At 43.5% G+C, this 17,124-nt stretch overlaps 1 protein-coding gene across 1 annotated transcript in view; it reads right to left on the bottom strand.

Moving 5' to 3' along the window:
• LOC116426976 (uncharacterized) overlaps positions 1–17,124 on the bottom strand; it is a 43,469-nt gene that overhangs the window by 8,213 nt on the left and 18,132 nt on the right. Inside the window, exon 2 of the mRNA XM_031976755.2 lies at positions 8,517–8,610. Within this exon, the coding sequence (XP_031832615.2) occupies positions 8,517–8,610 (94 nt within the window). The remainder of the gene's footprint in view (positions 1–8,516; positions 8,611–17,124) is intronic.

Here is a 17,124-nt window from a genome sequence, read left to right as displayed (position 1 = left end):
AGCTGAGTCAAAAATTAACTTGACGGAGAAACTAAAAGGTCTAAGGTGCACGAACTCAATTCCTTTCGCTTTCTGACCCTAAGTACGCTGAATGCTAATATAAAACTGTGATGTATAGAAGCTAGCAAACAAATAATGTAGTCGCTTAAATAATAAAATATGGGTACACTCTTGTGTAGTACTTAACAGTTCGATATAATATTCTAGACAAATAGGTTGAAATTACAGAACATCTAATTAGTTGGTACGTACACCCGTTTCAATTAGATCCTTCCTGTAGGACTCGCGAATAAAACTTCCAATTAAACTCAGTGCCATCCACTACTTCTAATAACCTTAACATTTCAGCCGGCAATGTTACTCGCTACATTTATTTATCGCCAGTGTATTACACCTGTCCCATTCATTGTTCTTTATCTCGTGGCCATATTTCCCTCCGGCTCCATTCCGTCCTCCTCTTTCCTACGCGCCTCCTTCTCCCGCCTGTATATTGCCCACGGGATACTTTATTTCGCATACCATCGGTATCTACGATCTTCCCACCAGCAGATAATTAACAATAATAATTTTATGATCTCGTAATACGATTAAAAATTTCATTTAAAGACCTCACGATTAAAGGAAACGATAAGGTCGCGAGGAGCGCTCCCGCTCCGAGCTATTTCTGCCCGACTTCCATCACCGCGAATCGCGTCCACCAGCCCGGCACGATCGCTAACAACCTTCTGCCGGGCCGTTACTCGTAATAAAACTTATTTATATACAATTCACGGGACTGCCAAGTTGTCTCTCGCGCACCAACTCTGTTTCCACTGCGTAAACAGCTGCCTCGGTGGTCAATCAGCGTAAGTCACACCTTCGTTTCGCGTAATTCAACCCCTTCCCGTACGAACATGAACGAGAACCGGTACGAAGTCCTCTAAAATTTAACAAGAATCAATGTTAATTAATGTCCATTACAAAGGAATCGAGGTAGAAGACTATTTTACTGCTACCAATGTATTATCTTGAATTTCTTCTCATTTCTCTGAATGATAGTAGAATTTAATTAATATTGATGCCCATTACGAAGGAATCGAGGTAGAAGACTATTTTACTGCTACCAATGTATTATCTTGAATTTCTTCGCGTTTCTCTGAATGATAGTAGAATTTAGTTAACATTGATGTCCATTACGAAGGAATCGAGGTAGAAGACTATTTTACTGCTACCAATGTATTATCTTGAATTTCTTCGCGTTTCTCTGAATGATAGTAGAATTTAGTTAACATTGATGTCCATTACGAAGGAATCGAGGTAGAAGACTATTTTACTACTACCAATGTATTATCTTGAATTTTTTCGCGTTTCTCTGAATGACAGTAGAATTAGTATCAACTTCATAGCACAGGAAAACACGTTGAAAGCTTAAAATAGTTTGTGCTGTTAAAACATTGAGTTAGTAAAATAACTGAAACATTTCTTAACGAATTAAACGTTAAATATGAAAATAGTGATATTGCGTTACGCAGAGGAAAGTTGAATAACAGAAATTCTCTTTAAACGCTTCAGACGAAAATGTGACTTACGCTGATGCAGTAATGAAATAACAACCGTGCACCGTGTGTGCATACGTTTGTTTCGAGAAAAGGTTCAGTTAAATGGGAGACCTTTGTGCGCCGACACAAGGGTAATCGAGTTTCCCCGGGAATATGGGAAATTTGATTGCTTTCGCGCGAACAGCCTGTGCGACCCCCTTTTCGCTTCTCGTGTTTACCTGCTCCGAACTTAGGATGCGCAGAAATCCCAGGAAATTTTTCTTTTTACGGGTCGAGAAGGGTCCTCCTCGCTCCTCCAACCTTTTTCCATCCCCTTTTCCGCGCCCCTTATTTTCGCCGTCTCGCCTGGGAATCGCGGCGATCACGCTCCTCTAAATAGGAACGACCTAATTTCCCATGCACCATGACTCTCGTCTCCCATGGTGGCTACGCTTTAAATCAGATTAAAACGATCCGGGGAACTTCAATGGTTGCGAACGTTGGTTACTTCTACATTTTCCTACCAATCTTTGAATACAAATTTCGTTAACCGCAAGGATGCTAAATAACAAGAATACATAAAATCGAAGAAACAAAAGGTTTCTAAAGATCGATTCACGAGATTCCGAAAATCTAAGGTACGGTTTCATCTTGAACTAAAAATCAGCAGCAAGAAGTTCCTTCGAGTTGCAAGACGTTTTATATCAGCATGTTCCCAACGAAGGATGATGTAATTCGAAAACGTAGTAGGTCGATTTATTATCCTCGCCGGAATGTAAGGCGATCCCCTCTTAACAGTTCCCATCGGAAGCAAAAGTTTCATTTCAGTTTCTTGCCTCGATAAAGGAAGGAGGGCGGCCGGGGGAGGGGGAGAATTGTAGGAGTTCTATCAACTCGGCGCTGTCAAAGATTAAGTTAAACTTCCCTGCGCCAAGGATTCCCTCTCTCGGTTCCTATTCAGTTACCGTTGAACGTAGTTTTTGCCTCGGTACACTTTCCGTCCGTTAAAGCCGGCCGACCGGATTCGTTTCCAACAATAATTTAAACATACCCGTCCGTCCGTCTCCCGTTCCGATAACAACTGTTCCGGATTAAATTAAGAACCACTCGAGAGGAGATTGAGAACGGCAGATATTGGCAACAACAAATTTAACTAAATGCCCCTTACATCCAGTCCGCAAATTTAATTAAGAACCCACGGGCCGTCGTCGAGGCTCCCGGCGAACGGATGAAGAAATTTTTGGCGACCGCATCGGCCCGCTGATTAACAAACCTAATAAATAAACGTTTAACTCGATCAGCAGGTCGTTACGGTGGCCCGGCGATCGCGAATAAAATCGAAACGTCGCCGAGAGAACCGATAACGAGACTCTCTCGATCCTCGGAGTCCGATTCATTAAAGTTTTGTGGGTCGTTACCATTAATCACGCGGCCCGCTCGCGAATGCGGGGAAAATGACTTTCCGCTTACAGTCGTGTCCGGATCGGCTGGCCCCTTTCTTGAAATATGAATTTTATATGCTAATGGCCGCCGACGGTACACCGTTCGCCGTAACAACCGCGGGAATTTCAATCTTCCGACGAAAATTGCCCTCGAACGGTATCGCGCCGCTGTCCGCTGGATAACCGAAAGAGGAGAATCGTCGCCGACCGGATTTATGCTCGGTAAATTTCATCCCCGGACGAGAACCAGCCGCGCCCGTGCCCCAAAAAATCTCGATCGATCCGAGAAGACGCGCGTTACCCGGAAGATTTATTCTGGACGACTTTTATGTAATCTGCCGATCGATCCGCGCCCGAATACCCGTCGCGAGACGCGTAAGCAGCTCCCGCGTCAGCTCTGCGTCCCACGGAATGCCGGGGAAAATGCTTTACGGGGATGTTTCTTCCCCTATGAGATTCCTTCGCGATACTGGGGGATGGTATTGTTAGGACACTGAAATATCAATGTTCTGTCGTCGAACGTCTGCTTCGAGATTCAGACTGAAGTAACTTCGTTTAATTGTAACGAGACTTCCGTGGAATAGAATTTTGTTGAAAATTTCGTTGGAAGCGTATTGATCTATTATATGAATGTTGCTTTACGATCGAAAGAAACAGGATCTTTAGGAGAGTCTGATAACATAGTTTCAATCTTCACTTTTTATACTTTTGGCACTTCCTAGTGATCCCAGTTTGAATTTTAGTGAGTTTTAACCCTTTGCACTCGAGAGATGACTCTCAATCGCCATTTGATTTGACGCAGTGAAATTAGAAAATTTAATATTTAATATTGAACTATGTATAATGCATCGATGCGCGAAATATTGGGATAAACAAGCTTTGTTTCTCAATTTACCTGTGACTTCTCTTTGAATTCATTTAAAAAAAAACCATCGTCAGTAGTAAGAAAATGTTAAGTATTGCCAACGAAATACTTCCGAGTGCGAAGGGTTAATTTATGCTATAGCATTCATCTTCATTGCGATGCCAAATGACTTGGATGCTAAACACTCAAATTGATAAGCCACATGATTACACATTTAATTCTACATAGCCTTCATTTTTTTACACTCTCACCCACTTTAACTCTCGCAGAACCGAATTTGCATTGCTTCTACTTTCATAGCTCATTAAAATTTTCACTGTTCGCGACGGTATTAAAAGAATCTGATGATTTCAACCTCAATCCGAAATTTCCAAACTAACCTCCCGTCGATCCTGACTCAACCCAAAGTACTCGAGCGAACTTCAATCAGCCGTGCTCGACCTCCGAGAGATCCCATCGCGCCGCGGTACATGACAGATACATCTCATTTCGCCTGGACATTTTGTTAATAATTAGCCCGGCGTACACGAATTACCGAAGATGAACAGCTTCCGTGTTCCCTGGCCGGTCGCCGGGAGTCAATGCTCCTCGCGCTGTTGGGGGGGGGGGGGCAGCCCCGAAAGAAGATACGCGCGACGAGTAAAAGAGTAACGAGACGCAGGGGCGAGAATGAAAAAACGCGAAAAAACGAAGGGAAGAAAGGGAACGAAGTTATTTCTCGGTCGAGGCGGGATTCCGGGCGCAAGTGTGTCCCGGCTGTCAGGCGAGATCGTCCGGGATCCATGTAATTACGTCCCTCGGGATCGGGCCGATGACTCCGGCGACAAAGTATACCCTCTCGGTTTTACCACTTTATAATCAACGAGCTCGCGTCCCCCTTACGCGGTGCCCGGTTAAACGTGCACCGTAATCGCTCCTAATTATCCGGTCCTTCTGCAGAGGCCGGCCCTGTTTCTCTCTTTCCCCGTCCAGATATCGTGAATTCCCACCCCGGGCGACGGCAAATTTTCGGTCACGCGATCCGACATGATCGAAAGGGCACCGTCGATCTCTCCGCCGAACTTCGCGATCACGTACGTAACGTCTGTTACACAGATATAGGCGCACGACGCGAGTAACCCCGTGGTGATCTTTTTTAAATTCCCGGCCGGTCGGAATCGCGTTTAATTGCGGCCGTGGATCGATCCTCCCCGATCGATTATCCGTTTCAGCCCTCCCTCGGATCGACGCTGCCCGGCGTCGTTTCTATAAGTGTCGTTAATTGGTTCGAGCTGCGATTACTTTCAGTCTTTCGATTACCATTCGAGACGATCCTGGTTTATTTTTTGGCTGGGGTGACCGGTTTGCCGATCGCCGGCGGATCGACGATCTTCCCGATCGGTTTCTTTTGGCGAGGCTCGCGGCGCTAGCGATACGCTATGAGAAACTGTCGCGGCAACTTGCGAGGGAAAAGGATTTTTGCAACGGCGAGATGCTAATCGAGGATAAATTAAACGGGCAATTATAGAACGGTGGATACGCTCGTATGAAATATTAATTGATTGATCAATTTTTCGTGTAATTTAATTAAAGACGGCCGAACGCTGGGCCCGGGACATCTTATTAAGACATGACGAAGCTGGTCGGCTTTCTTATTAATTTAATCCACGTAATGAGAACGCATTACTCATCGCGCCGTGTCCCGCGTCTTTGCGGAACAGTCTCTCGATCGTCTTGTGTATTTTTAAAACTCATTTCCAGGGCACTATTTTAGTAAACCGAAGCGGGCTGTAAAAGCTCGCGAGGCGAATTATAGCCGGAACATTAATTGTGAGTTATAGGCTCCTTTTATTAATCCAGGTTGTAACCGATCGAACCGGCGGGCAGTAAAATTTATAATTAAACCACGGAGCTTTCGTACAAGCTTGCGTTTTTTCCTGCCGGAGAATTTAATAGAATTTTCCTCTCTGCGTTCGTGTCGAAGCGCGAAAGATAATATTAGAAGAAAGTTCGAAGTTAATGAAACTTTCTATCGTTTGTCTGCCTGTCTTCCGTACATAAAAGAATAAGTAATTTCCTGTCCGTCACAGAGGAAAAATCTCGATTAGAGATCACAATTTCCCTTCGATCCAGAGACGACGGTAACTAGAGCATTCTCAGGCGCCAAGAAAATCCGTAGAGCCCCCAGGCCGTTCAAACAATCACCCTTCGCTCGGTTCATCATCTCGTAAAGCCTCTATTACCCTCATTCGACGATCGCAATCAGGATTATCGTCGTGGATCGCTCCCCGCCCTCGTAGAAACGACGCGATTCCGTAAACACCGTGTTTCCCTTCAAAGACGACAGACGCTGTTCCGGTTTCCCGTCTTATTCCCCGGAAATAATCAAGCGATTCCGGACACGAAGCGTTTTAACGACGGGAACAGTTTACAGCGCGTTACCTGGCAAGGGTGGTTTTCTTGACTGCGAACGGGAAACGCGTAGAGAAAAGCCAAACGTCTGCGACAAAGAGTTTTCCTGCGGTCGTAAATAATTATCCCTTCCCGGAGATATTAGGGGAAAATATTCGAGGTTCTGCTAATCGTCAGTGCTCCCCCTTCAACGGGCGAAACGTTTCATTCGCTTAATCATTTTAGCTTCGAGGGTTGATTAAAGTGCTTAAAGTCTACAGATTTCAGGATTATATCTTGTATCGCAGTGGAAATTGCAATCTCGAAATAATAAATCTCAAATAACACCAAGGAATTTTTACACGGATCATTCCATGAACCTAGAACAGCTAATTGAAATGAAATTAACGAGCTCCGAGTGAAGCGTCAACATTGTTTCCATTCGAATTGAAATAAATTAATAAGATCCCATATTAACCCTTAGCACTCCAGGTTGTTTCGTAATCTATCAACAACTGTTACTAATTTTTATAGTATTCCTAGCGAAAATTAGATTATAACATTTCTTCAATCGTTTATTTTCCTTGTTACAAAATTTGGATGTGTGGAAAATCGAATAATTTTAGGGTAGTTTCATTAAGATTCATTGAAATATTTAATATTATAATTTTCCTTGTTACAAAATTTGGATGTGCGGAAAATGGAAAAATTTTATGGTACTTTCATTAAGATTCATTGATATATTTAATATTATAACTGATGCAATGGAGCCTACGGAGTTCAAAGGGTTAAAGGTAGAAAGTAACGAGTAGACTTCTTTTTTAACGAGTCACGGGAATCTATTAATGGGCTTCCGGTAGCCAAAGCGTGAACAATTCTGGAGCGAACGGTGGCACCCGAATTATTCTGTCTCGTTACACGCGGAATGCTCCCTTAATGTCGGCCGCTGACGATCTAATTAACGGGTAAATAAAACGTGTACAAGCCACCGCGGGGTCGGCGAACGGATGGCGAAACAAGAGGGTAGTTAGCGGCGGGAATAGGATACGGGGGGCGCGAGTTCGCGGCTAACTTTACGAGCAGCCCCGAAGATAACGGTCGCCGGTCGTGGAAAGAATGGGAAACTCGCGAGATTCGAGGAAGCGCAATTGCAAGGCGGAATCATCGTCGACGGAGAGAGAACCGTCGTCCCCGACTACTTGCCGGATAATTACCGCGAAGTCCCCGGGGTGTGTTCCCGCGATAAAGATATTTATGCAAGGATTGTCCTCCGTGGACGGAAACTTTTGCATTATCAGCTCGAGCAGGGGTATTGTTGCATTGATGGATGTCGCGAGTAATATTAACACATTGCGGACCGGTAACGAGATATCCCGTTTTTATAGAAAGACACTTAGCTGTGCAACTTTCCTAATTACCACAGTATTGAAAAAATATGAAATTTAACCCTGTGCACTCGAGAGGTGACTCTGTCACCATTTGATTTGATATAACAAAATTACAAAGTGTTATATATAATATTAAGTTTTGTATAATGCATCAATATGTGAAACATTTATATAAAATAGCTTTGTTTTTTAATTTAGGTATATTTTATCATTAGTTCGTTTCAAATAATGTCGTCTATATCTCAGCGGAAAGTGTCGAATGTTTCTAGTTAAAAACTTCCGAGTGCAAAGGGTTAATTCGAATTGATTATCTATTTAAAATATATTACACAACAATATAATATCTGAGTTTTTCTGTGTATAGTGATATAAGTTGACCTCAGTGAAAATTGCCATCACAATTCAGTTTTCTGAAAATTAGACGGTACGCGATGTGTTAATCAAAAGTGGAATTATGCTAGGACGTAATAATACGAACGAAGGATGTTACATTTTATTTAAACAGATGGTATTAGGACGGAAGTGGTAGATCTATTGTTAAAAGTATCTTTTGTAGGTTTTATCCTTTTAACTACCGTACCAGTCAAAATGACTGGTTTTGATCTTTTTGTTTCGCAATTATTAATATCTTAAAAGCTTTCAATAATTGAAATGATCTTGAAAATAAATAGTTTCATTTGAATACTATAATGAATGTCTAAAACAACTGACAATAATCTATTGTTACAATTTTCATACGGATTACATGCTGATCGTATTACATGCTCGGTAGTTCTAGTGTTAATTTGGTTTATAGGATGTGTAATATTGTTTTTATATTTTCTAGTTGAACACGGTTCCAGAATGATCCGAGAAAGTTCCTCGATTTAAACATGGACTCCGTAATGATCCTTGAAAATTCACGCTAAAGGGGTGAAAAGGGACGTCTAATTACCTCGGATCGTCGGAGACGAGTCTGCGACGTCGGTGGCCAGTTCGACGAGGTCTTCGAGCCCGCTTACATCATCCCCGCAGTCCATTATAGTATCCTGTAATAAAGAAGAATAATAATTATTATCTCGCTGGTAATACAGATAAAAAGCATTTCACTTAATTGTCAGGGACTTGGAGGAGCAACTTTCATCAGCGGTAGATTGTTTTTCAACCTAACACTCGGTACTTAGTTCCCGAAGAAAATATAAATTTTCCATTAACCGGCTACGGCGAGATTACGCCTCCCAATAAACCATTGCGTTCCCAAAGAAGATAACACGAGATCCCGTAAAAATGCTACCGAAGAAAATTACTTGTACCTACAACCAGACATCTCCGGATCCCGTAAAATCGAACTATACCACATATTATCCTGTCAGTGTCCGGCCGGGGGTTAACGCGAACCGCCAACAATGTTTTATCGTCCTCGATAACGCCCGTGATACATTCACCGTAATTTCAATCGGCGGGGCTGTAATCAATCGATCTATAATCAATCCATCCGGATCGGGGAAGTAACAGTTTTCGCGAAATAATTCCAGGAAGGCACGGCGCGGGGCGGAGGAGCCCGTTTAATATAGTCATAAAACCGGGAATACACGGGCAACGATCGGCCGAGGGAATGCAAAGAGAGGAGCTGCGCCGTGACGCTCGGAAATTTGCGTGTGTACGGACATATAAGATCTCGTTCGGTCGCGGGGAGGACCGAGGAAGATGACGTTGAAGGAGAAAAAGAGAAGACCGACGAGGAATCGAGAGGAAGAGAGACGGAGATAGGACAAGAAACCGAAAGAGAGAGAGATGGAAGAAATTGAGAGTAAGGGAACGAGAAATCGAAAGAGGGAAAAGGAAAGGAGAAAGAGGAAGGAGATAAGGAAAAGAGAGAAAGACAGGAAGATACATGGAGAAAGAAGAAGATAAGGAAAAGAGAGAGAGACGGAGATAGGACAAGAAACCGAAAGAGAGAGAGATGGAAGAAATTGAGAGTAAGGGAACGAGACATCGAAAGAGGGAAAAAGAAAGAAGAAGGAGGAAGGAGATAAGGAAAAGAGAGAGAAAGAGACAGGAAGAGAAATGAAGAAAGAGAAGATAAGGAAAAGAGAGAGAGACAGGAAGAGACACGAAGGGAGAAGAAGATAAGGAAAGAAGAAAGAGAAGTTAAGAGGGAAAGAGAGAGGCAGGAAAAGAAACTAAGAGAAAAAACAAAGAGAAGATAAGGAAAAGAGAAAGAGACGTTAGAAGAGAAGAATAGAGGCAGGAAGAGACATGAAGAAAGAGAAGAAGATAAGGAAAACAGAAGTCAAGAGAGAAAGAGAGAAGCAGGAGAAGAAATTCAGAGAAAGAAGAAAAAAGAAGATAAGGAAAAGAGAGAGACGTTGAAAGAGAAGGAGAGAGATAGGAAAAGAAATGGAGAAAGAGAAAGGAATAGGAAGAAGGAACAAGAGAGAGAGAGAGAAGGAGAGGGTAGAAGAAAAAAGGAGGAGTGTCCGTCAGAAGGGTTAACGAGATTCCTTGCGGTTGTCAGCGCTTCCTGTGCCCGGGGATCGTATCCCAAAATTGAAACGTACAAAAAGCAGGCGGTCGTATTAACCAACCGGTGGCCGGCCGGCGGTCGCATTAAGCTGGCACTTTGTAATCGACGTGCGTTCATTACGACTTTCTCCCGAAATAACGCTTATTCGTAACAAAATTACACGATACGCCGCCGCGCGTTCCCGCGGCCAGCGAACGCTTAATTATGGCCCTCCTCCTCCTGCTCCCGGCGAATCCACGGTCTCGATTTTTCCATAAAATTCCTCTCGCCCGACCGGCCCCGCTAATTCGTGCCGTTCGTTAACCGGCGAATTAAACCGCTCGCTCTCCGCCGGCGGACCGTTCCGGCGACGACCCGCAACGATGCTGACCGTGAAGAAAGGTAAAAAAAAAACGCCGGTGAAAAAAGAAAATAAACGAACGGGAGGCACGGGAGGATCGGGTAACTGCGCCGCAGGATCGGCCCGGGAGTGGACATTACAACGCCGTCCGGGAACTTTATAAAGTGCCGGCATCTGGGCCCCGAGAAAGCGAGAATTTGCGATCGACAACGTGGGAACTACGGCCCCGTGTCGAACGCGCGATGGGATCATTTTTATCCCGGCTCGATCGCTTTGTGCTGCTTGTTACTTTGTGACAGTGCGCCCGGTTATTTCGTGTTTATGGCCACGCTGAACCTGAACCTCGATTCCCGTCGTTGCCGAGGTTTTCCGAGGTTTTTCAGAGATTTCTTGTTGCAGGTAACGCGTTACTTGTCTAATTGTACGATTTTGTTATTATATTTTAATGTGATTGATATTTAAATATTGCTAATGGAGTTCTGTTCTTTTTTGTGTGTAATATTGTGTTGAGAATGAGCATGAAGTATATTTTTAACCCTTAGCAGTCCTATGTCGAGTTAGACTTGACATTTTATTTTATTGCAATCTCTACCTGTTTTAACAATTTTTTCTATATTTATTTGTAGTATCACAACTGTACCATTTAAAGGTAACATTTCAATGACTCCCAAATATTCTTGAATAAATAAATACAGCGTCATATTAAGCTGTAATTGAATGAACTAACGTCGACGTGAACCTCAAAGTGAGAAACCAAGAGCACTTTGGACCGCAAAGGGTTAATGACTGCAAGGTATCCATTGGTAGTCCTCTGTTTCGTGGTCAGTTTTTCCCGAGGACAATAAATTTAATAAATATACACTCAGCTTTTCAAACTGTATTGTTTATTTTTTCAAATAAATATTCAACGTATTGAATTTAGCGAAAGTATTGATAGGAGGTGTAAAGATTGATTTTATTATAGGTTTGAAGCGATAAAAATTGATAGGTTGAGTAAAGTCCGTAACTCGGTCGTCAGGTACCATCAACATCGATGAAAATGGAGTATCTCAGGCTTTTCAGTGGGACATTCACTCGACGAACATTGCCCACCGAATTTTACCGTTTTGCTACCGAGTGGCCGGTTTATGGCTGACCTTGGTCGCCCGTAAATTCGGGAAATTTATTGCAACCACCGTGAGCAGCGGTGGTAGCGTGGTCACGTGAAAATGCGTGGCACCCAGTGACCCAGAGACACCGGCAATAAACGCTGGAAAGCAACGGTGGCTGAGTTATTGTGCCGACGATGGCTTTTCACCGATTTTTCTTCGGCGAACCGTCGCGCCGGCCGGCCGGCTTAATTTTACGGTAACCGGGGAACCCTCGAATTGCTCCAAAGATCGAAAAATTCCTGGTCGAACTGAGATTTATTTTCTCTGGACGGGGAACACGATGAGATCAACGGGGGGTGAGCGTTGCTTTCACCGGGGATACGGATGGGGTTCGAAAATTAAAACGGAGGGCACTTCCGTGAAAGCTTCGCGTCTTGGGTACTGTGTCCTTGTTACAGTTTCTTTTTGGAAGTTTGAACGGTTTAAGGTATGAATGGTTGAATGTTTTAAGATTTGAATGTTTGAACGCTTTGGGATTTGAAAGTTTGAACATTTTGAGGTTTGGAAGTTTGAACGTTTTGAGATTTGAATGTTTGGTCGTTTTAAGATTTGAATGTTCGAAAATTTGATCATTTTAAGGTTTGAATGTTCGAATGTTTTAAAATTTCAATGTTTGAAAATTTTAAGGTTTGAAAATTTGAAGCTTGAAGATTTCAAGGTTTGGAAGTTCGAACGCTTTAAACTGTGAAAGTTTGAACATTCGTATATTTAAAAATTTGAGTATGAACATTCTTCTCTACTCCAAAGTTCAATGGTCATTATCAAATGAAACTCCCCGAAGGCACACTGTTCCCAACGCACATGCCAATCATCAATTAATGCAAGATTCAATCTGCCCGGCGACTCAATTAACATTCAGAAATCAATCACATTTTCCTTGACATTAATAGCTCGCATGAATGATATTCTATTACGTCGGGTTGTCAATGAATTAATACGAATTCAAATCAGCCGCATTAATCTCACGACGCTCGTCGCTCGTCGCTGCGAAACCCGCATGAATTCCGAACGAATAAAATCAATTTCAGTTTCGTAAAATGTTCACGCCCCTTCGGTTTCAAACTGTGCCCTTTTATTAGCTACATCTGCAACTGCTCCCTGAAACCTTCCTTCTTTTTTCATTCTAAACGTACCGACACTGCATTCCTACTGCATTCCTCTATTCCTACCGTAACCAGTCAAATAATTGTTTACAAAATGAAAGTAAACAAGTGAAACGATAAATCTTCCTCAATACAAACATAAACAAAAGTGAAAACAAAAATTAAAATACTGATTAACCGATCAACGGAAGAATTGACGTAACGTTAGGCAGATAAAAGAAAACGCTGACCGTTAAATCACATTTTAAAACCGGTCATTGGACTGGCCGCGGTACGTTTAGTGTTAATAAACGTCCTTATCTCCCCCCGTAGTCATGCAATATTTAAAACGGATGCGACAAAGTGTTTCGCGCGACGATTCCGTGCCGGAATGATAAAAGGCACTGTGTCCGCCGTCGTTTACGAGCTTGAGAAACGGTACAGAAAATTTGACGGTCCTTAATGATTTCGTTGTCGAACAAGGTAATTCCGGTGCTGACACAGGGGCGCATTAAGAAAAAAAAGGAGAGCCGATCGTTCCGCGTGCACGAGCACCGAGGGGCCTTAAAGTGGATGCGCTTTAATCGGGCAAAATGCAGAGTAACGAAATAAAAACCACCTTGATTTTCGGCTGTTGCCCGAACAGAGCAGGCTTCGGTTCGGAAATATGCAAATCCCTGTATGCTAATACCTCCGCCTCCGTTACTTAGACCTTCTGCAACGGGACAATGCCGCTAATGCACCTCCGATTCCAATTTTCATCCGAATTATCCACCGGAGGGACTCTCGAGTATCTCGACGTCGATCGAGAACCGGACGAAGAAACGGAGTTCCGCGAGCGAAATGCCGTTTCATAGTCCTTAAACGCGTTCGACCGCGCAAAAGCGTGTAGAATCACCGTTGCGAAGGAGTTTCATAAAAATTCCCTGGTTCTTTTCGCGAAGAGAGAGAGAGAGAGAGAGCGCGCGTTAAAAACTCGAAGGATCGCGCTTAAGGTAACCGCATTTGCATCGGCCTCGCGACGTTGCGCGGTAATTTTTACGGAAATTTTCAATTTTACTGTTTACTTTATGCCCCGGATCCCCTTTTTTACGCGGCCCGGTAAAACGATCTTTATTAGGATCAAACGCGAATAGCTGGCCCGTTTTAATCGGCCCGCGAAAACGTCCGGGTCAGCCGGATTGTTTCGTCGGGAACGACAGAACGGCCGCGATGGGCTAATTAATTACAAATTATTCCGTCTTCCTGATCCGACGGCGACATAAAAAGACAATTTGCATCGAGAGGGTGTCCCGGGGAGTTCCGATGGACCAGGAAACGCGATTTCGGGCTGTTGGCCCACAAAAGCGCCCCGGAATATGCAAATCCCTGCCGTAGTCCCGCGGAAGAAGGACTCCGGAGGGCCGTAATTAAAGAGGATTGCTCAATTTATGCGCGATTAAACGTAGACGGGATCGATCGGGCTCGCTTCATTATAATTTCAAAAAAGGGGACTCCCTTTGAGCCGCGCTACGCTGCCCCCCGCTCGAGCGCGATGCAAACTCGCTGGAAAAAATCACCGTTCCGCTGCGAAATACGAGCCCCGGCACGGAGATAAGTAAATGTATCGACGGAACGATACGTCCGGTAAACACCGACTCTGTTTTAATCGCGGAATACCATAGTGGTTCGCCGAGAATAAGCAAACACTCGGCCAAATAACCGTTCGATCGCATTGATGCAGGATTTATTGTTTTAACGAATGTTTCCAACGATCTACAGGACGATTCAAGAACAGTGGTACCGTCTGTTGCAGCTAACCTGGCACTCGCGCCTGAGTGGTCAGATCCGAAGGTGCACGCCTTTTCCACGAGGATGCTCGGCTTTGGTATATGATTGGCTGAGGCGCTCAAAGAGTGGGGAGACAAAGAGTGGGGAGAGCCATTTCCGGACTCGCAATTGGATCTCTCTGAGCGACTGTGTCCGCTATGATGTCATGAGTGCCAAGTTCCCCGCAACGTACATGAAAAGGTATCTTGATAATCTACCTGGATTAACTAGAGAATATTATTTATTCTCCCGCAATAAAACAGAATAAGAAAAGCTGGTTGTAGGTTGATATAATATTATATATTCAGGTTAAAGGTTAATATACTGTTAATATAATTAACCCTTTGCACTCGACAATATTCTTCATAAAAAATATTCATTACTGTCTAACTAATATTAACAATATTTTTCGCAACTAACACGATTGACTATCTTCTATAAATTAAGAGACAGAACTATTTTACTTCGACGTTTTATGTGTTCGTACATTACACAAGGTTTAATATTGAATTGAAAATTTTATAAGTTTGCTGCGTCGAATCAGGTGGCGACTGTAAGGCGCCCCTCGAGTGCAAAGGGTTAATAAGGTTACTAGAAAAAATGAAAATAGGTAGACAGACGAATCAATGATTGAATAATATTGATACAATTTCTGTACTACCACTCCAACTGCAGAATAATCAAAGTCATTCGATCAATTTTCAAAGAACCACCCGTAATTGTTACGAGTTCCAATATACTTCCCCTTGAATCACCCTATACAGGTTCCCTATAAACTTCCATCCAGCCCGGGCACCGTTCAGCATTTTCATTTCGCGGATCCCTCGAACGAAGAGTAATGGAAACTGTTCGCGAAACGACGGTAATAAACGCAGATAAAATAAGCTGCGAATAAAATCGCGATGACGGCGGGGCCGGGCGGAGTGGGGCGGAGGGCGGCGAACGCGTTAACGCGGCGAAACGAAAACTTCTGGCGCGTTGGCAAAAGTTGGCCGAAGGAATAAAGGCGGAATTGACTTTCTATTGTTACGAGCTGGAAGGAAATTTGTTTCTCTATCTGATTCGACTTTTTCATTTTCCCCTCTGCGCCCTCCACGCGCGCGCGCGCTCGTATTTCATTCGCCCGTTCCCCGCACGGCCCACGCCCACGCCGCCCTTTTTCTACTTTGAAATTACTTTCCGCGTCGCGTCCCCCGTCCGCCGTTCTTCTCGTCCCGTGTTTTTAATTCCGCGAGTGGAACGTTTATGGAAGCAGTTTCTGTTTTTTGCCCCTTTTCTCTCCTCTTCTTCCTTCTGTTTCTCTTCTCTCTTTTCTTTTCCACATTCCTTTCGTTCTTTCGTCTTATTTAGAAACGTAATTTTTCTCTCCCGCCCACTTTCCTTGCCGCTCTCCTCTTTTTTCTCCCCGCGCGGCGAGTAATAAGGACGGAATGAATCCTCGCAGCGTCGCGAAGACGTACTTTATCGCTGGAAAGTCGGCGGAAGGGACATACGGTGAATTAAAAATTTTTCCTTGACGTTCCCGAGCTTCGAGCGAGATTGCCGGCGCGTACAGGTCGCCTCAACGCAGACGGCACGGAATTCCCGGGCGTTATTCGTGAGATAAGTGAGACCTTTCCAAGCTGCCAACATAGTTACATAAGTCGTGTTCGTTTTTTAACGATGCAGAGCGTTCCAAGCGACACGATTCGCGAAGAATGCGTTTGAAACTTGACACGATCGTAAGGAATCGCTGAAAGTCGAATGCGCTGGGAATTAAAACGCGGCTCGGGCGCGAAACGAGTTTTAATTGAAACCCATGAGCCGAGCGCTACGATAAATCACGGCTTATTACTTTGCATGTAGTTTCAACGAGGATTTTAAATTTGTGGTCAATTTTTATGGGCCTACCGGTTCAGCTGTTGAGATACTTAACGCTGTTCAACTACGTGTTTGACACAAAGTAGCATGGCCGGGGAATTTATGAGTGCAATTTTCGTCCGTTACGTTCAGCAATTTCTTTGAAGCTGTAATAATACGACACACGTGGAAATAATGAATATAATAATATATTAAAATTGAATGGCATAGATTCTCGATGCAGCAGCGAGCCAACTCTTCGCAGAAATGAAATTTCGTTGACTTAGTTCTTGTTCGAGGGTTGTTTCGTGATTAAAATATGTCAAAGAGATTTTCGTCTTACGTTCAGCAATTTCTTTGAAGCTATAATATTATAAGACACATGAAAATAATGAATATGATAATACAATAAGATTCTAGATGCAGCAGCGAGCCAACTCTGCGAAATTAAATTTCGTTGATTCAGTTCTTGTTCGAGGGTTGTTTCGCGATCAAAATGTGTCAGAGAGATTTTCGTCTTACGTTCAGCAATTTCTTTGAAGGTATAATAATACGAAACACGCGAAAATAATGAATATGATAATACAATAAAATCAAATGGAATAGATTCTCAATGCAGTAGCGAGCCGACTCTTCGAAATGAAATTTCGTTGATACAGTTCTTGTTCGAGGGTTGTTTCGCGATCAAAATGTGTCAGAGGAGCGAGAAGATTAATAGCGCATCCGTGTTATTGATTCGAGGGGCAAATAAAACCCTTCTGCAAACTGACCCGGTTTCCAATAGAGGAACGTGGTTAATTGAGGCCTTGACACGA

This window comes from Nomia melanderi, chromosome 14 (genome assembly GCF_051020985.1).
Source record: "Nomia melanderi isolate GNS246 chromosome 14, iyNomMela1, whole genome shotgun sequence".
Lineage (NCBI taxonomy): Eukaryota > Metazoa > Arthropoda > Insecta > Hymenoptera > Halictidae > Nomia > Nomia melanderi.
The sequence above is the reverse complement of the archived record's forward strand: the minus strand, read 5'-3'. Positions and strand labels throughout refer to the sequence as shown.